At 43.9% G+C, this 23,047-nt stretch overlaps 1 protein-coding gene across 5 annotated transcripts in view; it reads left to right on the forward strand.

Annotated features, from left to right (window-relative positions):
- Positions 1-16,951, forward strand: part of RSPRY1 (ring finger and SPRY domain containing 1) — a 41,051-nt gene extending 24,100 nt beyond the window's left edge. For all 5 annotated transcript variants that reach the window (XM_061593759.1, XM_061593763.1, XM_061593762.1 and 2 more), the window contains 11 exons: positions 510-636; positions 1,577-1,635; positions 3,308-3,374; positions 4,454-4,585; positions 8,452-8,567; positions 9,363-9,506; positions 11,084-11,195; positions 13,161-13,263; positions 14,940-15,092; positions 15,652-15,756; positions 16,642-16,951. In XM_061593759.1, the coding sequence (XP_061449743.1) occupies positions 510-636; positions 1,577-1,635; positions 3,308-3,374; positions 4,454-4,585; positions 8,452-8,567; positions 9,363-9,506; positions 11,084-11,195; positions 13,161-13,263; positions 14,940-15,092; positions 15,652-15,756; positions 16,642-16,738 (1,215 nt within the window). In that variant the 3' untranslated portion in view covers positions 16,739-16,951. The remainder of the gene's footprint in view (positions 1-509; positions 637-1,576; positions 1,636-3,307; positions 3,375-4,453; positions 4,586-8,451; positions 8,568-9,362; positions 9,507-11,083; positions 11,196-13,160; positions 13,264-14,939; positions 15,093-15,651; positions 15,757-16,641) is intronic.
- The last annotated feature ends 6,096 nt before the right edge of the window (positions 16,952-23,047 follow it).

The raw sequence follows: 23,047 nt of genomic DNA on the forward strand, positions 1-23,047 counted from the left end.
GAATTGGTTATTCTGGATTTATCCCACAGACTTCAATGGCACAACTCCAGAGTAAGCAGTTTTAGGATTGCAGCCATATATTGTTTTGCAGTGTATTACTTTTTGTAAAAAAAGAAACGGCCCATGTTCTTGGAGTCCATATTGTGGAAGTATGGCTTCCACCCTAAATGTGAGTTTGGAAGTATTTCCTGATTACTTCTGAAAATCCTGTAACTACCAGTTTAGTGTCTTGCTAGTCTTCACATTTTCATAGATGCATTTTGCTGGCTTCTAAACTAACTCTAACCTTAATGGAAGCTATTAAAGAAAGATGCACACAAAAATATGGAGCCAGATTGTTTTTTCAGTGGTTACTTTTTCTGATTTCCTGAATCAACTGATTCCTTCCATTTCAGTCAGAGTACGTTGGAGATAATCTCCTGATTCTGTGTTGAGCTGAAATTAACAGAACAGATTGCATCCCTCAGTGTTCTATCATTCAGTAACTGCATGTTAACTTTGTTGTTTAGGATGCGTTGCAGAAGTTAACAGAAATATTAAGTTTAAGTGGAGCTGTTGCTCGCCAGGATGCTTGTCATCCTGCTAAACATCGGAACACAACGGCAGTGCTGGGCTGTTTGGCAGAAAAGCTTGCAGGTAAGGGGACTTTTTAGTGTTTCTGTGTAACTATGAAAATGGTTAACTTCATCCCCTCCCCTTTGTTCTGCCTCTAGATTTTTCCCACCAGCCACTTCTCAGGTCACAAGTGATCTGGAATAAATGTGTTGCATGTAACTACCATCATATCAAGAGTGCATCCTTGATATCCTGTGGCACTATTTAGAACTTTAACTCCCTCATTGAAATCAATGAGTCTTTTAGAGTTTTTGTTTGGATGCCCCCAGGCATCCACAGCTGTGGTCTCCAGATCATCGGTGGTGCCCATTTGGGAAAGCCTCCAACCTATTCCTCCACAGTAGTAATATTTTAGAAAAATGCTGGCAATACCAGGAAGCAGAGGGTGCTTCTTTGAAAGTGGTGCCATGCCGTGCCATTGGCTAGAACGCACACTTACTGTTATAGGTTGGTGGGGGAGGGATTGTGACACATTCATCACCCCCTCTTGCTCCTCCTCGGTGTACAACACCCTTGCTGGGAGCCGTGTGTGCAAAGGGGATTTATGTACACTGTGGAGCAGGAAGTGAGAAAGCTGAACCTCACTGTCAGCTAGGATCAATATTTGCCTGCCAAACCTAGCCAAAACTGTGGACCACTGCCTGCACCCAATATATATCTGATTGCTAGAGGATAAATATTACCTTCATGCCATCTTGCAAACTCCTCTGTAGGTTCTAGCTTTTTGAGGTCCTTATAAGTATTTGAAAACTATTGGCATTTCCTGCCTTTAAAAAAAAAAAAAAGCTAAGCTAAATCTACTCAGTTTTCGCCCATTCTTTCTTGCATGTTATCTTCCTCCTGCAAAGCAATATAGCAGGGAGGGCAGAGTTGTACATGAATGTCTTTGGAAGTGACTTTTTTAAAAAAAACGTCATGCAGCAGCTTCGATGCACATGTCTCATTCTTAGTGTTCTTGCAGGCCCTGCAAGCGTAGGTTTACTCAGCCTAGGAATCTTGGAATACTTACTGCAGAGCTTGGTGAGTATCACAATCTAGAATCTGTATTCTAAGTTGTTCCTCCTTAAACTGCTGTGCTTTATGCCTTGTATTCCATCCTGTTTTGTCTTGGTAGGAAAGACTCACAACATGGAGTCAAGTCTCCACCACTAACACCCTCTTTCACTGGCAAGATATGTGTTGAGGGAACGCATAAAAATGGAGGGATTGTAGCATAGAGGTAGAGGTCATGTCTTGGCTGCAGATCAGGGGTGTAGTCTTCAAGGGTCTTAGACCCCTTACTTTTTTGAGAGCAGGGTCTCAGCAGGGTCCCTGTGTTTCCAGCATCCTATGAGCTGATCAGCATCAAAGGGGGGCATGTTAGCCATGGAGAAGAGTCTTCTAACATACTTCCTTGTCCTTTCCTGCTGATTGGAGTCAATCAGAGTGAAAGGAAGTGAGTCAGCCACTGAAAAGGCTCTTCTCAGTAGCTCACACGCTCCCCTTTCGTACTCATAGAAGGTTATATAATCTTAGAAGGGTGTGTGGCTATGAGGGGGCATAGCTGGGACTATTATAAAGGGACCCTGCACTTCTGAATTTGCCACTATACTGCTGCTGCAGATACCCCTAAGTTCATGACTAGATGGACCAATAATCTGACTGTACAAGGCAGCTTCAGATGTCATGTCGTGGAAGAGTCACATGCCCATCTGCCTCTTTTGTCCTTGGGGCAAGCAATGAAGGCATGCTCACTTAATCCACATTCCCTTCCCACTGTCTGTAAGTGATTGTGTGAATTTGTCCTTTTATAAGTATTAAAAAACTTACTAGTAACTTTTTTCCATTTTTGAAAAAACTCAAAGCAATGTACACAAATATTAAAGTAAAACCAGCATTGTAAAACCACTATATTCTTTAGTACACACAATGGGTGTAAAAAAAAATAGCAGAATTTAGAGGCCTCTATTTTGTGGGGGAAACTTTTTTTAAAAATTAAAGAATTTTGTAGTCTGGCAAGCATCCCTGAGCTGAGAATTCCACAGTAGGGGTAACACCATCGAAAGAGCCTCCGTTAGCATCATTGCCATATCTAAAAATGAGAGGACACAGAGCAGAATATCCCATGCTGGTCTTAATAGGTGGGCACACATCTCTTTGCAGAAATCCTTGAAAATTCCATCCTATCTATGGCCCAGTTCAGATGCCATAGTCTAGTCCTCCAAGCCATGCTTTGGAAGATCAGGAACATGCCAGTATGAATTCCATGCTCCTCAGGACTCTCACATTCATTGGGCTCTAATTATAATTTGCCCAGATACCTGAATCATGCAGTCTGTGATGAGTAGTAGCCTCCACGTTTTGGTTCCTTGATTTTGACATCACAGCAAGCTGCAGTTGGAGGAAACCTGTACGTGGAGTAGGGAATTTGTGTGAGTCCGTGGCTTGTTTTCTGAACCTCTGAGCTGAGCCACAAATATTTCTCTAACCCAAAACAGCTTGCGCCTTTCTTTTGTGTAGCATTTTGTATTAGTCCCCAGATGTCTGAAATAAGCCCTGTACTTAAACCATTCCTGTTATGATAAGAAGTGAATGCTTTTGTCTTGGCAATGTAGATGTGTTTCTCTGTATTGGACAAATCAGCTGAAGTTTGTTGTTTTGAAGGGCAACTTAAGGGACTACTGTATTCATTAAATTCTCTTATTTATCTTAGGAGTTCCAGTCCCACCCAACAGTAATGCTTTTTGCACTAATAGCCCTGGAAAAGTTTGCACAAACAAGTAAGTGTGTGAGCACAAAATCCACTCTATAGGAAAAACACAAGACAGCTCCTAGTTGTCTGTATGGTGGATTTTCCCCTTTTTGTTCTGGAGCACATATGTGGCTCTGATCAGGGGCCCTTGCTTGGTCCAGGTAATACAGGACATGAAAGCTGCTCTCCTTCATCTGCTGCCAGGCTTCAGCGGAGATTTGGAGGGTGTTCTTACTCCTTAGTTGCCTGGAAACAACTGAGCAATGTGTCTACCATTTGTCAGTTAACAGCTTCCTCCAAAGAGAGTACAAAATGGCTAGACGGTGCAGCAGAACTGTCATTTGTGCCTCTGGTTTTGCATCTGCGTGCCTGCAATCCCAATATCTTGAAGAGAGGTGCCTTAATTGAGAGGGGAAGATCATAGCGTGTTCAGCCCTCAAGCTGAGCCCTTTAGTGCCACATAGCAGGTGTGGTGAACCTCAGGCCTGGGGTTAAAAATCATCCCTCCAAATTTCTCTGTGTGGCTCTGGGCCTCTCCCCAAGCCACACCCCTTACCCACCCTGCTTTGCAGCCTCCTTGTGCATTTTTGCCTGGCTGGATCATGCACATAAACTCTAATAATGACTCTTGCTTGCCTGGATAGGGGATAGAGAGATGTGTGAGCGTGCATAGAAACTAGTCTACTGTACAAAGGTAAAATTTACATTCATTTCATTCATTGCTTCACCCATTTTGGCTTCTGGCCCCACACACCACTGGCATGTGACCCCCAGAAGGTTACCCAGAAGGGAATGCAGCTTTTGGGATGAAAAGGTTCCCCACTCCTGGAACATAACATGGGTGGGGGCTGTGGTTCAGTAGTGCAGGAAAGAAAATAAGTATCCACCAAAGCCTCGTTGCTACTTGGAAAAGGCTGCTTTATTGAATTAATAGCCAAGTGGCCAGTGACTAGTTCCACTTGTGACTAAATACTTAAAACGCTGGTTCTTCTTTGAGAAAGTAGGAAGAGAAACTAATCTTTTTGCTTTCTGGTACTCAGTTTTATTAATAAATGTTATTTCTGCTGAACCTTTTTTCACAATTATCACTCCATGTTACCATTTTAGGTGAAAATAAAATGACAGTTTCTGACACATGCATCAGTGACCAGCTAGTGTTGTTAGAGAAATGGACAGATAATCCAGACTACTTAAAACGCCAAGTTGGATTCTGTGCCCAGTGGAGTTTAGACAATCTGTGTAAGTAAGAATGTATTGTTTTTCACTAGTAACACCCTATTTTGTGATTGTGAGTTGTTTTTGATTGATTTTAGTGCTGTGTTTTGAAATTGTGACTTGGCCTGGGACCTTTGAGTGAAGGGCGGGTGGTGGTGGTGGTGATGATAATGATAATAATAATAATAATGCTCTGCATTCATAATCACTGTGTTTTATTTAGGCATTTAAGCAAATATTTTCGTTTGTGGCATGTGTAATAACTGATGTGGCATGTATAACACAGATAATGTAGCTTTCAGAATCAGAATGCATAAGCTTCCTGGAACCAAAAATGACTCCCCTATGAGGAAAAGTTGCAGCATTCGAGGCTTTTTAGTTTAGAGAAACAGCGAGTAAGAGGTGACATGATAGAAGTATGTAAAATTATGCATGGCATGGACAAAGTGGACAGATAAAAGTTTCTGTCCGTTATAACACTAGAACTTGTGAACCTCCAATGAAGCTGAATGGTGGAAGATTCAGGACAGACATAAGAAAATACTTCTTTGCACAGTGTATAGTTAAAAAATGGAATTTGCTCTCACAGGAAGTAGTGATGTCCATCAACCTGGATGGCTTTAAAAGCAGATTAGATAGATATATTGGAGAATAACACTATCAATGTCTATTAGACATGATGGCTATGCTCTGCCTTCACGGACAGAGGCCATATGCTTTGGAATGCCAGTTGCTGGAAACCACAGGAGGGGAGACTGCTCTTGCGCTCCGGTCCTGTTTGTGGGCTTCCCATTGGGACATCTGGTTGACAGTTGAGAGAAGAGGATGCTGGACTAGATGGTCCACTGGACTGATCCAGCAGGCTCTTACACTGTTATGATAACACCTCACTTTTAATGTATTATTAGCCTGGAGGCGATGTAACTCCAAGGAGAAGGAAAGCTGGGGTGTGCCTTGGGGTAGCTTCCAAAGCCTTTGAGTGCCCAGAGGCCCCCTAAAAAATTGAATCTGCCTGCACATCAGAATATAGCCGTTTTCTTTTGTACATTTGGTTTTGAAGTCAAACAAGTCTGTCAGAGGAATTTTCAGAGAGGGAGGTAAGTGAGTTGTACAACCTACGTAGGTGTAACTTGCTGTGACTTGCTGCAGAGAATTTATGGCCCCAGCAGACATCTGCCTTGCATTGTTAGAAGTGAGCTCTTGCTTCTACAAGAAGAAAGGAAATGGGTTGATGAAACTGTTATGCTTGTTGTCCAGACATCTTTTAAATCAGTCTTATTTAGCCGTCCCTTTAGAAAAATCATAATTAGTGGGAGGTTGTGGCCCATTTTACAAGTTACCCTGAGTGTGGTGTTAAGCAGTTTATCCTAACCAAGTAGGTGGAAGCTGCAGCGGTTACAAGGAGTGATGTGAAAGCATCCTCAGGACAGTGACAACCATATTGCTGTGGGTAACATATGAAACAGATCTGTGATGATTATATGTTTCTTCTGTAGCCATTGCATGTTCCCTGTGTTACTACTTCCTGTGAGTTTAGAATCTAGTCTCTGACAAAGGTTTGGTTACTGCTGCAAGTCTGAAAATATGGATGCCTTTAAAAGGAAGGTGCCTCTAGTGAAGTCATCCTTAAAGTCTGAACTCCTTTGGCTCTGATGCGGCAGCCCACATGTTAGTGGGAGCATAAGAACATCTGTGCTCATGAAAGGGCTGCATTGGCTTCCAGTAAGTTCCTGAGTACAGCCTAAAGGCCTGGTTTGAGCCTGTTAAAGCTCTAAATTACCCATTTGTAAAGCATCTAGAGAATTCTGCCTCCTGTATGCGCCTCCCTGGCTCTGCAGTCATTGGATGGGCCACCTGTTCTGAGTGACAGCATTATTTGAAATCAGATTGACTGGTACAAAGGGTGCAGAGAGTTTGAGGTGGTGGCGCCCTCCTCCAACAGGCCTTCTTGATGCTGCTTTAGCAGATCAGTGAAGATTCATTTTATTGTGGATGTGCTGCTACTTCTGTGGATTTTTACTTTGAGATATTTTATTGCTATGTTCTGCTTTTAAAGTGTGATATTTTGTTGACTTGACAACAGAAGTGGGGAACAGTATCCAGCTGGTGGGCAGAGTCTTTATCTCTCCCATCCCAGGGCTGCCTACCTGTTAGTCACCTGACATCACCACTGATGTCAGATGGCCCAAAGCAAAGAAAAAATGTTTCTGGATGCGACTTGAGCTCTGCCTGCAGAGGAAGATCCTTTGCATTTCTGGCTTAAATTCAAGCTGGTGATGCAAGGAACATGACTCATGCCGACTTGAATTCAAGCTGGCAATGCAAAGGAATATTTGTGCTTAGAGCAGGCCCCGCTTTGGGGCTTGCCATAAGCACTGATCCCAGTGGGGCTTGCTGTAAGTGATGAGTAGTTCATTGGTGCTTATAGCAAGTCCCACTTTGGGCAGGGATAGGGTTAGCTACAGAGTTCCTGATCAGGAACTTTGTAGCGTAGCCAATTTCACCATGGCTTGCTGTTGCTGATCAGCCCTGACAACAAGCCTCACATGCCAAGGAACAATCAGGAGTGCACTTTAAGGCTTCCAATTGTTCTTGTGCAACCACATGTCTACCTGTTGCACAGATGATGTCACAAATGACGTCAGCTGTTAGAAAGGTGGACATGGTTTGCGGAAAACTGCCTTGCAGGCCAGACTGAGATCCAGATCTAATTTGGCTGCGGACCAGAACTTTCACACCCCTATACTAGGGGGTGGTCTGGCAGAATAGTCCCTTTAAAGAAGAAGAGGTACACAATTTAGCATGGTTCCCAGTTTCACCCCATCACCCCTCTTCTGTGTTCTGTGAGTTCCAAAGCTCCATCTTTGTTTGTTTGACAAGTGCAAAAAAGTTCCACTTACCTTATAAGTGAAATATAGCCGTGTGTGTGTGAGAGGGGGGGGGGGAGAGAGAGAGGGAGTTCTAGCTTGAAAACTATATATTGAATTTCCTGGTTGAGGGTTTCCTTATCGGCCAAATTCCAAGCCATTTGTTCAGCCCTGGCCTGCTGGGTAGCCTGTGGGCAAGACTCTTCCCCTGGTGCTTTTCCATTCAGCCCACCTCCATCTCTCCTTCTCACCCCTCACCCTGAATTGAGCAACCAGGAAAGGCAACCAGGTTCAAGGTCTAGCCCAGGAGGGGAAACTGTGCCACATGACTGTCAATCTTCAGTAGCTTGTTTGAGATTCAAATAGGCTATTTTGAGCATTGGCACATCATTATGAGGGTGGTACTTAATGATTTAGCTGCTTTGTTTATAATCTAAGCACAGTACAAAAGTTTAAAAGAAAACCTTCCCAAAGGCTTTGTTTTGGAGGATACCTTACATTTTACCTCTTAACTGATGCACCAAGAGAGATCTGTCATGGCAGCAAGGCTGTGCATTGGCTAAATGCGAATTCTCCTTAGGGGTGAGCAATAAGCTACTGCAGATTGCTGTAGCCCATCTCTACTGTAAAATGAGGGCTAACCTCCCACCCCTGAGAAATACCGCCAACTGTAGCTTCAGTTGCCTGTGTTTTATATGTCAGGTCTGCCCCCTTCAGTTCAAGATATTCTTTGTAGAGAGTGCTTGTTTGGAAATAATGATTGGATGATCATTTTTCATGTATATTACTGTATTAAATGCTTGATTTTTTAATTTGTATAATTGTTTTTGTTGTGTAAGTCACTTCAGAACTGTTCCTGTGTAAAGCAACTCATGAATTAATAATACCTAGTATATTGCTTGATTAACTCTGTACAGAAAAAGCAGCATTAGGCAAGACAGCTGCATTTGATTGCCAGATCCGTGTTCTGCAATGTTGACACTTCTGTAGGAAAAGTTATAACTCATATATATCTTTTTGCAGTTTTGAAAGAAGGCAGACAGTTTACATACGAGAAAGTTGACCTGAGCAACATTAAGGCCATGCTGAATAGTAACGATGTCAGTGAATACCTTAAGATCTCACCGCATGGGTTGGAGGTAAGTTTTGTGTGTGTTTAATTCCTTTATATTTTTATTCACTCTCCACTTCCCTGAACAGTAAGATGCTTCAGCAGTAGAATTATCTGCGTTTAATTTACCTTTGGATGCTCCTAAGTCAAACCCAGCAGTTTTTATATAAAAATTAAACATAAAAAAATGGCTGAAACAGCAGAGGGAGAGGAAGTTTAACTAGAGGTTTTAATGGGATACATAATAAAGTTGTCAAATCTAAGGAGATACACTAAAACCTATTTCAGAATAGACCTATTGGTGACTGTGAAACTTACTAGAATTGACTGCAAGTCTTGCATTCAGGATCTGGAAGATGCAAATCGCACCCCAGTATCACTGGCTATTGATATGGGAAAGAACTACTGATTTGCTTTATTTGCAAAGCAAATAAAGCAGGATCTCCTGCAAGACAGCAGAGTTGCTGACCCCTACATCAGAGAGCAACTTGTACAGCACACCCTAGGCTGCACACCATTTTAGAGTGAACTCCATCTAGAAATTCTCAGCTCGACTTGTGCAAAAAAAACCCCCCACAACTTTTCTCAGATCCACACATCTGCAGGACACTAGTCTCACATCCTCAGCTCTGTGGGTGAGTTACCTATTCAGTATTCAATGTAGAATAGCAAACATTCATTCTGAACTGCTAGCCACTTGCCTCAAAATGGAGCTGAGGATTTATGAGGATTTAAATTCCCCTTGCTGTACTACATCGCTGTCATCTTTTGGAAGGCAGATATTTATTTTTATGTTTTTGATTTGGTTTGGTTTGTTACCTAGGCCCGGTGTGATGCATCCTCTTTTGAAAGTGTTCGATGTACCTTCTGTGTGGATTCTGGAGTTTGGTACTATGAAGTCACAGTCATTACTTCTGGAGTGATGCAAATAGGATGGGCTACCAAAGACAGCAAATTCCTCAATCATGTAAGTGCCCATCAAATTGAATTGGCCCTTCTCTGGATCCCTGGTGCCTGTGGAAGAGAGGCAAGTGGGAGCCAGATAGAAGGCCTTCTCTGGCCCCCAAACTTGTGGAGCCCCCCTTCTTAGAGGTCCACCCTCTTCTTACTCTGACATCTTTATAGAAGCCAAGTGAAAGGTCTGCTTTTTCATGTACTTTTGGTTTAAATATACCTACAGTAATTTGTGTTAGATGTGCTATTTCTGTTTTTAGTTTGGGCTTTTAAGTATTTGATTTTTTTCTTCTTCTCCTGATTCACTTTTATTGTTCTGTGAGTATGTCTGGCTTCTTATTGTATGCTATATTGGAATCAAATAGTTAGAAAAGCAGGTTATAAATTTATTTATTTACTTATTTATAAATATCTTAAATACTAGGTTACTCATCCAAATTTGTAACTTACCAGTCTTGTGAATGATTATTTCCAACATTTCAGAAGTATTTGAGGTTTTTTTCCACTTGGGTATTTGCTTGCTTAGATTTTAGTCTTTCCTATAGTTAATGGTCCAGCCTCAAAGTTTTGTTTTCAGAAAGGCAAAATAGTAAAGGTTCCCTTTAAAACAGGGATTGGAGACCTGTGGACGTCCAGATGTTGGACTATAATGCCCATCAACTCCAACCAGCATGGCCAATGGTCAAGGATGGTGGGAGCTGTACTTCAACAACATTTGGAAGTCCAGAAGTTCTCCACCCCTGCTGTAAAACAAATCCCACAGAGCAGTGATGGTGGTAGCGGCAGCAGTCATCCTGGGGGAGCAATGGTCTCAGCAGTTGTTATCTTCAGGCCACATTGTTAAACTTCATGACTGCAAAAGCTGATGCGTTGTAGTGGATTAGGAGAAGGGAGCTTGAGGGCCATTGAGCCCTCAAGCTCTTTGGGTGACTTTGAGCTGGCTGGTGTCAATCATTTATAGGGTTGCCGTGAGGGGGAAAAGGGAGGGTGGGGAATCTCTGGCCCACAGATGGCAAGGTCATTTTGCCCACCCATCCTACACCTGATGTCATACAGGTAAGGGTGGAGCTTAGCCACAAGGGGTTTTCGGGTGCTGACCATTGCCTCCTTGCGCAGCTTCCAAAGCACCCAAAACCAGCTGGTTATTGGAAGATTCTGAAGCTTTGCGCAAAGCAGGGTTGTACTCCTGCACATCAGCTGATGCGCATGAAGGTCAGTCCTGCTTGGTCCAGGTGCAGGGAGCTTGGTTCCTGTATGAGAGAGTTTCCAGCACTGGAACCCAGCACTGAGAAGGATTGACCCCCCTGCACATTGGCTGATATGAAGGGAGGTCAATCCTGCTTGGTCCAGGTGCAGGGAGCTTTGTTCCTGCAGGAAACACTCTTGTGCATCCAAATTTGCTCAGTTTGCCTGTGCTTTGAAGTTCCAGCATCAGAACTTTAGAACCCCAACTGTTAAAAAAGAACAAAATATTGATACCCTTGAATGCCTATGGTTGTGCAAAAGGGTTGATGAGCTTTAAAAACAAGATTTCCACAAGTTCTGTCATGTCCCAAGAAAACCAAATGCTGTGTTCTGTCTTCCCTGAAGGAAGGTTACGGCATCGGGGATGATGAGTACTCCTGTGCATATGATGGCTGCCGGCAGCTGATCTGGTATAATGCCAGAAGTAAACCACATGCCCATCCATGCTGGAAGGAAGGTACGCCATCCATCTTGTCACATTTATTGTCTTCTGCCTTACTGAGAAATTGTTCTAGGACTCTCCCAAGAAGGAATAAATGTATTGATTTGGTTACTAGTTACATCCTAGAATCTCTTCTACCGTCTCCTAACATTGTACATCAGCAGTGAGGAATCTTTTTTCAGCCCAAGGGCTGCATGCCGGTGGTCGGCAGGGCCAGAGGGCCCAGCAGTAAATATAAATTTTATCTTTGTACAGTAGGGTAGCCTTCTGCACACTCTCTCCCTCTCCTTCCCTCCTCCATCCAGAGGATGATCAGAGTTCACGTTCACATTCCAGCGAGGCACACTCAAGGAGAATGTGAAACAAGGTCAGTGAGAAATGTAGCCTGGGAAAGAGGATGTGGCTGCAGAGGAAGTGTGCCTTGGGAAAAGAGTCCCAAGGGCCAGATAGAGAGACCTGGAGGGTCACATTTGGCCCCTGGGCCTCTTCTGTTGTCGGTGTTTCCTCTTGAAGGCTCATTCAGCAGAACTCAACAGTAAAGCCTTTTATTGGTCTGTACGATGCTTCCCAGGACATAGATAAATTGCATGCAGGGGAAAGGCTAGACTGAATTCTTTTCTGTCCTCCCTACATGCAGGGAAGATTTTGTATGGGGAATGTTCAGATACACAGTTCCCCACCTATATCCTAAACTGGAACAGTCTAGAGAAAGGCTTTGTGGTTGGACTCTACTGAACAGGATGGGATCCTCTCTTCCTTCCACCTCTCCATCCGTCCGTGCCACTGAGGGAGAAACAAGTCTAGCAAGAACAGAATCAAACGGAATTGATTTTTTGGACAATGAAACAGATTCCCCAGAGATTCATGGGCTCGCCTTCCCAGGTGATTTTTTATGGACACGTCCATACATATTACCTGTGTTCTTGGTTTAGTGCTGCAGCAGTAAACTAGAGACTTTTCTGCAAAAAACAAATATCCCCTCTTCCTTCCCTCAAGCCCCATCCCAGAGGTTCTTGTTGCTTCTCTCACACTGCCAGTCATGGAGCTAATTCATCCAGTATTTGTTACAACACAGTTGCAGGATCAGCATGCAGTCTGTGGTGAAGGCTGCAGAGAAGCAGTATAACATGTCTAGCATGGTGACTGTACTGCAGGGCTGAAAGCACAACTGCATTTTTCAGAGCTTATTTGCGACATGGTTCCTTTTGCTTTAGATGTGCATCCAATCTCTGGGGTCTGTGTTCTAATGTGCTTCTGTTCATCATGATCTTCTCTGCATTGTGTGGAATTTGTGCAGCATCAGTTCATACCAAGTTTGGCTAAAAAGGAGCACAGTGTTTTCTTGCTCCCTCAACTCTGTGTAGCTTCCTAATGTCTTAAATTTGTGAAAGTGCGAAAGATGGCTCTGTGCGGACAGAGTGCTGGCTCCCAATAAAACATTACCTGCAAATCAGGAGCCAGCCTCAGGGATGTGTTTCCTTTCTCCTTCCCCTATCTAAATTTTCCCCTCTCCAGTTTTAACCATTGTTTAGAGTGACAGGAGGTAACCCTGGTTGGTGCTAACCTGAGTTCCCATCCTAACCAGGGTCTGAAGAAGGTTTACAAGCTCTGATTAAGATGGAGCCTGGAGTACAAATGAAATGCTAAACCACAGTTAAAGCTGATGAGAGAAGGGACGTGGGATTCATATCTGATATGAGAAGCTGACATTCCCAAGGCCGGCTCTTGGTTTGCAAGCAACAATTTGCAGAAATCTGTGTTATATCTTCATTGGGTGAAACCCTAAAAGAGGTATTGAAAGGTCACAAACAGGATTGAAGACAGCATAAAGGAGAGAAGGGAGGAGGGACTGGTACAGATTTATTCACATGCCTAGACTGTTTCCCACCCACTGTATATACCAAGTCACTATGTTTGGAGTGGAGCAGATGTCACTCAGACATGCAACACCCTTGTGTTTTCTCTTGTATTTGACTGCAGGTGATACAATAGGATTTTTGCTAGACCTACAAGACAAGAAAATGATCTTTTATTTAAACGGGAATCAGCTCCCTGCTGAGAAGCAAGTCTTTTCTTCTGCTGTGTAAGTATGTGGCCCTCTTGTGAGCGGTGAACAATTTGCAGGAAAGCAGCAAGATCCTAAGAGCCAGATAACAACCAGCAGGTTAAAATTAAGTCTCAAAGGTCTGGAGAAAATAAAATCAAACAAAGTAGGGCTCCAAAGTGGACCTATCTCCATAATTGAAATGCTTCACCTAAGGCACAGAGGGGTACCTAGAGAAGGCTCTCAATAGAAGGTATTAACAGGTAGACATAAATAGACAGACGGTCCTTCATGAACCTTGGTACTAAGTCGTAAAGGGCTTTAAAGGTCAAAACCAGCATTTTGACTTGATCTGGAAATAGACTGGGAGCCAATTCAACTGGTGTAGCACCTGTGTAAAGTGATGATAATGCCAGTTTCAGTTAGTAACCCAGCTGCCACATTGTGAACTAAACATAGTTTCCAAAAAGTCTTCAAACGCAGGCCCACATAGAGTACATTACATTAGTCTCAGTTGGAAGTTACCGGAGCATGGATCACTCATGCTAAAATATCTCTGCCTGGGTAGAGTTGCAGCTGGCGTACCAGCCTAAGCTGATAAAAGGCACTCCATGTCATAGAAGCAACCTTACGGATCAAGAAGCACCTCCCAAGTTGTAAGCCTATTGTTCTCAGGGGGAGAACCACCCCATCTATTACAGGGCAAACATCACTCCCCTGATATGATTACAAGATTGTTTGCAGACCTTCCCCCAACCACTGCCGAGCTGCTATAAATTTGCAGGCTGTCCACAAACATTCTACTTGCTCAGGATGAATGTGTCAACAAACTGACAACTGTGCCACATGAATGTGGGAATGGAATGTTATCTTTGCTGGAATTAAAACAATGCATGAGGCCTACAATGTACTATATGGCAAGGAAGATGCAGACTGGAAAGCTGGGTGGGTTGAACATACTGGAGAGAAGAGTAAATCTCTTCAGCTGGATGGCTGAATGAGCGGAGACAGTTGGCATTGTGCTGATAAGTAGAGATGTGATGTGAAGAAAGGGGGCACTAAAGTCAAGGAGAAGATGGGACCAAGAAGGCAGTAAAGGTCTGGGGGGGTTGCTTTGAAAAGGCTTACAAGCAGGAGAAGTGTGTGCTGCTGCTAAGGAAGGAGTGGAAAGAGAAGGGGAGGGTGAGAGCTGGGAAACTGAATGGGAAGAGGTTTGAGAGGCAGATTATGCAGTGAGTTGAGAACTGGAAACCTGAGTAAATGAGGAATGGAATTCAAGTGGTGAATTGGGGGCAGGCAAGGAAAAGATGTGCAATGGATTATTTTGAAGCTGTGAGTTGAGGATCAAGTGGACAATAAACCTGAGGCGGGAAGATCTGCAGACTGGACCCCATCTATTAATTTGAACTAGCCAGCCATTCCTGTCGGGCTGGGAAACAACCCTAACCAATGACTTGTACAATCATTCAAAATACTAGAGTATTGGGGGGGGGGGTTGTGGCATCTGGGTGTTGGTGCCCATTATTAGCAGCTGGCATGGCCAGTGGTCAAGGATGATGGAAGCTGTATGCCAGCAATATCTGGAGGGCCACGGGTTCCACACATGCACTGGTGTGCTGGATGATTCTACAAGTCATGGGTCTATCTCACTCCAACAATAGGAAGGGGCTTCATGTGTCAGTTTGCATGGTTGTGCTCTAATATTCTCTTTTCAGGTCTGGCTTCTTCGCTGCAGCTAGTTTCATGTCTTATCAACAGTGCGAGTTCAACTTTGGGGCAAAACCTTTCAAATATCCACCACCAGCTAAATTTAGCACCTTTAATGATTATGCCTCCCTGACAGCAGAAGAGAAGATCATTTTACCAAGGTAATGTTTTCTGCTTCAGTGCATGAAACTGAAGGGCTAGGTTAAGATCTTGTTTTTTGTAGGGTTTGACACATCTGGATATGATAAAAACATAGTATGCTGTAAAGTTTTTGCACGTTTGAAGTTACGTCAAAAGCCTGCAGTTTCATGCAGTGCAATCTATCGGAGTTGAATAACCACTTAACCTCAGGGCTGCTTTCTGTATTGGTTGTGAAAATGCAGCTTGGAAAATGAACACCTATCATTCCAAAAGAAATAAGAGGAGTAACAACTTCTTTTTTCAGGGGTGGTGGTTTTGTTAAATGAGAAGTTCAGATGCCAGTTTGCATGCTCAGTGTCAAATCTGTGTGCTTGCAGAACACTCATTCAGCAGTGATTGTAATTAAATTTCAATCACTGTGTGTATTTACAGATATTAAACAGATTCATCCTTGTACAAGGTGGCTATGTCCATAATCAAATACATTTTACCCTGTAACTATTTCTTTAAATACTGAACCGGTTAATCAGTAATGTGTTCAATATAATTTGTATTTTTCTCCTGATTTTTCACCTTCAGACATAGACGCCTGGCCTTGTTAAAACAAGTGAGCATCCGAGAAAATTGCTGCACTCTTTGCTGTGATGAAATAGCAGACACAGAACTCAGGCCATGTGGTCACAGGTATTAAGGCTAATTACTATTTGTATTACGGTTTTGTAGCTTCCCCTACATGAAATGCCCTAGTATGTATTTTATTGATATGCTGTAACCAGTCTTGGAAGGTATATACTCTTAAAGGTGGGCTAGAAATACTTTAATAAATTAATTATGATAAGATTTCCCCTTTTTTAAAAGGCCTTGCAATCCAGATTAGAACTGGTCTACATATGCAGTAGAGTGAGGTTGTAGAGGGGACTCTTCCACTTCAGATTGAAAGTGAGGAATTGCACTTTCGCTTGTTCTTCCTTTGGGAAGAGGGGGAAGAAACCCTAGCACAACAGGGAGGTTCTAGACCAGCCTGTTTCCTGCTGTGCTAGATTTCTACTTGCAGGGAATTTATATGGGGAAGTTTTTTTTCCAAGTTGCAGTACCTGCAGTCTGAAGCGGTACAGTCCATTCCACTCCCGTAAGACTCTACCACCTCATTCCCGTGCTGCATGTGTACACCAGGCCTAGGTTGCAAGATGGGTTTTACTGCTTAAAATATTTTTAGTACCTGTATACTGTTGACTGTCCACAACAAAATGGGCATGCCCAGACAACATGAGCTGTGACCCCTCTTCCCCCCCCCCCCACGGATCAGTGTTCCCTTGGAGGTACATCCATCTAATAACCCCATGCCCACAACAAAAGTCAGTGGACTTATTTGTTTTTAAAGGAGAAAGATATTTCTGTTGTTCCTAGTGAGGAGTTCTGTGTAACTTAAATATATGTATACTATAACCTGGACAGAGTGTTATCATTAATAATTGTTAATTATTAATAATATTTGGCAATAATATTTCCAAATATTATTAATGGTAATGAATGACAGTAACCCACCTTGTGTCATCCCCCTCCTTTTAGTGACCTGTGCATGGAGTGTGCCTTGCAGCTAGAGACCTGCCCTTTGTGTCGACAAGAAATACAGACTCGAGTCCGACAGATCGCTCACATTTCATGACACGTGGAGAACTGGACCTCGTGAACTTGCCTCTTATCCATTCCATCCAGTGCCAGAAGGGAGAAAGGCAACTCAAACCAAGCCCCACCCATACAGAAAGCCCAACTGTGGCCCACTTTCACACAGTAGATGAAAACCTGTTAAATCACTCCACTGCCTCAGGGCTGTGGAATGTTTCTTTTAGCAGAAATGAAAGCTCGTGGTAAAACTTGAGTTACCTGTTGGTTTGTCTTCAGCCAAGATGGCTGGGGAGTCAGTCTCCCTCTGTCTCTGTCTCAATTTCATCCCCTATCCACTCTTTTCCTTTCTTTCTCTGCTCCTTCCACTTGGTCATCACACCCTGAAGATTTTGCACTGGAAACATACGGTTCATAATTTCCTATAATGGGGACATACCTGTCTTCTAAAGCCTTTATTTTCAGCAGCCGTCATGCATTTAAAACAGAATACCAATATTTCTTGGTTAATGTAGCTTCCTGCTGGTCAGAGACCCTCTGTATTTTGGAATGTTGACCTGAAAATGTTCAGACTTGAATTCTACATGAAGAAACTGATTTGTAAAGAAGGATGTCAAGACTCTAGAAGAATCCAAATTGTTTTGATAACTCGGAGATTCCAAAGAACATTGATTCTTCCCCCCACCCTCCTTTTTTTTATCTGCAGAAAACTGGTGGTATTTTCATTCATAGTGTTTCTAGTTCCTTCAGTTTTCAGTACCTACGTTTTTGTCAAAAAGAAAACTAATTTTCAGGAGGAATTCTTATAACTACAGTGCCAGACTGGAGATAGTTTGCTATTCTGGGTATTTTAAAGGTACCATCTTTTTTTTTTTTAATTCGTTATTTGTTCTTGCAAGTTCTGTATGTTTTGAAAGTATTGAGCTATAGATCTCAAGATCTGGAAAGAAAATGTGGAGAAACTGTTAATATTGTTTTGAAAGAAATACATGTTATTTGAATAGCAAGTCAGACTAAGTTGGTTAACCTAATTCATTTAAACAGGCTCTAACAAACTTAATATATTTGGCTAAGTTCATGCCTACACACCTGGCAAAATTTGTGTGAAGGAGATAAACACAGGTTTTTCATGGGCTTCTCCAATAGCATAACTTCTGTGGTTATGCAAACCAGTATCAAAAAGCTCAGCTTATGTTTGGTCAATGACTCACAGCTGCTTGGCTTGCCTAATGGGGGCCACACCCACACCAGACTTTGATTTCACGTCAGACAGTCACGGCTTCCCCCAAATAATCCTGGAAAGTGTAGTTTGTGAAAGGTGCTGAGAGGAGACTCCTATTCCCCTGACAGCTCCAGTGGCCAGAGTGATTTAACTGTCAGCTGCTCTGATTGAAGCTCTGTGAGGGGAACAGGGCATCTCCTAGCAACTCTCAGCACCGTTCACTAAGTACACTTCCCAGGATTCTTTGAGAGAAGCCATGACTGTCCGAAGTGAAATAAAGGTCTGGTGTGGATGTGGCCAGGGATAGCTTTGGGTGGGAGGCTACATGTGCCTGCCGTAGAATAAAAAGGTGGGGGAAATGCTGAAAAGCAATGATACTGTTCACAATGTTTTCCTTTTGGAAAGGAAAGGGCTTTCCCTCTGCCCAGTTCCCACCCACCCAATCTCCTTCCCTCCTCCTCCCCTCCCCCAGGTCAGTGTTGGACTATGACTTGAGAGAGACTACGACCTGGGAGACAAGGGTTCAAATCCCCGCACAGCCATGAAGCTCACTGGGTGACCTTGGGTCAGTCACTGCCTCTCAGAGGAAGGCAGTGGTAAAACCACCTCTGAATACAGTTCACCATGAAAACCCTATTCATAATGTCGCCATAAGGCGGGATCGACTTGAAGGCAGTCCATTTCCATTTTCTAACATGATTCCACAGAAATAATTCCCACTGAACTCAGAAAGTATGCACATGATCAAACCCATGCTCCCTTCTCCTTCCCCCTCCTCCTCCTCCCCATGGTCAGTTTTACTTATCTTAAGCATGATTGCACGGGAGTAAATACCATTGAACTCAATAAGCATGCAAATGATCAAACCTGCACTCCCCTACCCCTTCCTTTGCCCCTCCCCCCTCCAATTCCCTCCTTCCCTCTCCCCTTGCTTTCTCCTTCCCTCTCCTCTCCCCTCCCCCTGCTCCTCCCCATGGTCAGTTTTACCTATCCTAACCATGATTACGTAGGAGTAAATCCCACTGAACTCAATAAGCATGCAAATGATCAGACCTGGCTTTCCCCTCCTCCTCTCCCTTCCCCTCTTCCTTCTTCCTCCTTCCCTGCCCACTCCAGCCATCCCTCCCCCCAGTCAGTTTTATCCTAAGCATGATTGCACAGGAGTAAATCCCATGGAACTCAATAAACATGCAAATGATCAAACCTGTCCTCTTCCCCTCCTCCCATCCCCTTCCTCCCCTCCTCATCCCCTGTGGTCAGTTTCACCTATCCTAAGCATGATTGCAGGGGTGTAAATCCCACTGAACTCAGTAAGCATGCAAATGATCAATCTATTCTGAGCAAGCTTGCACAGGATCCCATTTCATGCTCAGAGGCACATTGCCAAATTCTTCCACGCTACATAGGAAGTGGATTGGACTGTGAAAGACCAACCCAAATTGTGTTTGCATTTTGACAAATGTGTAGGGCAGTACAATATCTCAGAGAGGAGGTCAGGTCTCCTGCTCCCCTGGTACATTCGCTATAGCTGCCCAATTTCCCTGCTTTTTAAAGTTTGATTGAACTATATGTGGGCTGTAGGTATGTTCTTAAATTGCAAGGTTTTTTTTCCTATTAGTGAATATTTTTATAAAATTTGTTACCTGCTTTTATTTATAAAATGATCCCAAAGCAGGTACAGTACCAATGAAATACAATAAAATTAGTCAGTAAAACGGTAACATCAGGTGAGAGCACATCCATATGCAGCGACACAGATTCAGCCAAAAGCCTGGGTGAGTAAGTAAGTCTTCAGTCTGCCCTGAAGGCTGGCAAGACTCATCACCAGCCAACTGCACGTAGTCTTGTACAGGGCTCTGCCCAGTTTTCAATCAGTAATTTGTACCTCAATCCTAAATATGCTTGTTTGGAAAGGAATCTTCCAATTAAATTTTCAGCTAATTGGCTGGGGTCCATGCAACTGGTTCTGCTTCTCAGATGGACTTTGGCCTTCTATCTTGCTGAACAGAAGCCCTGCACCATCAGCTGACAAACCAGTATTAAATGTGCAAGGAGTTTTAAAAGCAGTTTGTGATATAAACATGAGAAGAGGAGGATGTGTCATCAGTCTCAAAAAGAAAAAGGTAAAAAAAGAGCTCCTTGGGTTCATCTAAAGAAGTTCTTTGCATTCTTCCTATTAGCACTTTCTTTTTCTAAAAGAGTAGCTTCATTTCATTGCACTGCTGTAGTAGCTTCAGTGGTAACTACCAAATGCAAAAAGTGAATGTCTGTCATTTTTTGTCTATTCCTCACCTGCTATACTCCATGCCCAGCTGGCTCTGGACTGCCATACTGTGGTTAATGGATTCCTTGAAAAGGAGATCGTAATTCTGGAAGATACAACACTGCGTGCAGCATCCACTTCAAGTACATACGCAGTGGCATGTTTGCCCAGATAAGGCCTTGCAGTGCTTCTGGATGATGTTCATGCCTTATCTCCGATCTCCATGGCTGACAAATAGAAAAGTTGAGCTTACCGTGAACAGTCCTTTTGGGTGGTGCAGAGTGGAGCACTCCTCTTCTTGAAAGCAGAGTTGCGCAGGAAATGAAGAACTCTGGTGGCCACCAGAAGAGGAGGGACCTTCCTGCCAGTCCCCCACAACTTGGCCGTAGCAAAAATCATATTAGCTCCCTCAGAGACCTCATAACACAACCAGGTTGAACAAGAACAGAACAAGAAAAAAACTAGACACAAACCTGAGATGGACATAATGGGGGCAATGTCCATGGAGTCTCTGGCTATTCTGCCAAGAGTAACGGCACAAAATGCAGAGGCCGGAAGAAGGCCTCTGCCCCACTTGAGGGCAGGGCTGTATGTTCCACTGTCAGCTGACCACAAGGGGCACTTGAGGGGGTAAGTCCAGCTTTCCATTTTCAGTTAGTGGAGTAGTGGAGCATAAAGGAAAGGGGTGTGCAGAAGCAGTATCACCAGGTCAGGTGGGAGGAGAACCCCTATTAACAGGTCTTGTTGGAGTACCTTTCTGCTGAAAGCTACCTTTATTATTTCATTTATATCCTACCTTCCAAGAAGCTCAAGGTAGCATACATGGTTACCCCCCCATCCTCAAAGCAACCCTGTGATGTAGGTCAGGCTGAGAGACTGCCTGGTTCAAGGTCACCCAACAAGGCACATGGCTGAGTGGGATTTGAAGTCTGGTCTCTCAGGTCCTAGTCCAGCACTCTTAACTACTATGCCCCATTTGGCCAAGGCATACTTGTCCACTTGATTTTAATGCCTGATGAAGGTGGATGGGGAACCCCAGCCCAGATGTGTGCCAGGGGGATTTGTGTGTAATGCCACCATGATGGCCACTCCCTGGATGCAATGTGATGCCTGGATGTGACCCTGACACATACTAATGGTGGACTTGGAAACTTTTATGGCCCTGATTTCTCATCTGCACTCCTCATGTTCCTGGTGTGGGATGTGTTGATCTGGATGACCCTCTGACTGTCAAGCTTGTGTCCTCTTTTCCTTCTGGTGGGCCAGGTCCAGGCATAAGTTAGACAGCCCTGTTGAATGCAGACTTCACCTTAGGCAAGAAGTTAGGGTTGGATCACAGGTCTTGAAAACTAAGATAAATCTTTGGCCAGCAAACTTGGGGAAAAGATGAACGTAGTCCTTTGAAGGAAACTTTCAACCTAGCAGTGGCTGACCAGTAAAGAGCCTTCCAGAGCTGCAAGAAGATTGCCTTCCTGATCTCTGCTGGTTGAGTGTATGGGGGCCTGACCCTGGTGTAGCCTGCAGGAATTTAAGAACACTGTACATGCGTGTCAGCAAGATGGGCTCGCTCATGCACCAACTTGTGAAGGCCTATGTCATTCATAAATTTGACTGTTGGAGGCCCTTTGGGAGACGATGGTCTGTGTCATCTGAGTACCCTTTGCATCTCGAGGTGTGAAGTTCCAACATCCAGAGCCAGATGTTTTGCTTTCACCTCATTAATCCAGGAAAGCTCCTCCAAGTGTATGGAGGGCTGCTGGCTAAGATAGTCCTTCACTGAGCTACAGACCTGATTTGGACTGATGGATGTTTGTCCCTGATTCAAGACCACTCTCCCTAGCCCTTGCTGGGGACCCTGGGTTCTCCCCCAACCCTACATTCCTAGCAGGATTTCTTCTAACATCCCTGCATAGAGGCTGCCTCCCTCTTCCTCCGTAAGATATGGCTTGGAGTCATCCTTGAAGGGAGGGGATGGAGAGATGGTTCTAGGGACACCTTAGGGTGGTGGGATCTGGACTGGGACTCACTTGGAGGCACAGGGAATGTGGCTGCCCTCCTGCCCTCCCTCTTTCCCCAAGGCCTCTAGTTGTTTAGCAGGTAGTCCAGCTGCACCTCTTCCACTGGCTCACTAATGGCTGGAACCATGGGCAGCGGCACAGGGCCTCTGAAAAAGCTCCCTACTATTCTGGATGAATGGTGCTTTTCACTCTTGTTCTTGCCAAGCAGTATCCAGGGAGTGGGAGACAGTTTATTGCTGCCCTGATAAATCTCCCCCATGTGCCTTAACTAGGGGTGAGGGGGCTTGAAGAGTCCTCCACCTACCCCTATGCTGAGAAGAGGAGGAGTCATAAGATCTAAGGCACATTTTGAGCAATTTCTGTACCTCTTTTCTGGGTTCCCAGGGGTAGGGAGGACATGAGGAAACCCCTGCCATGAGCGTCCTTAAGCAAATTGATCTTACAATTCGAGCCAGCTTCTAAGTGCTAAAGTCAAGATGCTACAATGTTAGCAAACCAAAATGAGATCAATAGAATGTAAATGATTAGTATTTGAAACAACTCTGTCCTAGCTGTCCCTGCCATGAAATCCCTTATCTGCTGTGCTCCATTTATTCGTGTGGTGGTCACATGAGTCTAGGAGACATGACTTTGTGTCATAGTTGCGTAACAAATTATTCTAGGTCCTCCGTTTGTAACTACAAAGTCAACAAGGTCTGGTGACTTTGGAAAGACTAACACGTTTATTATGACTTTATCCTAGGATAACCCATGTCACCTGACAGATAAAAGGGGAGAGAATGTTTCACAAAGTGGGTCCCGCAGGCCCAGCAGTGCCAGAGAACGGTGTGTCCCATTTCTAGAGACAGC

Source organism: Rhineura floridana, chromosome 13, assembly GCF_030035675.1.
Source record: "Rhineura floridana isolate rRhiFlo1 chromosome 13, rRhiFlo1.hap2, whole genome shotgun sequence".
NCBI lineage: Eukaryota > Metazoa > Chordata > Lepidosauria > Squamata > Rhineuridae > Rhineura > Rhineura floridana.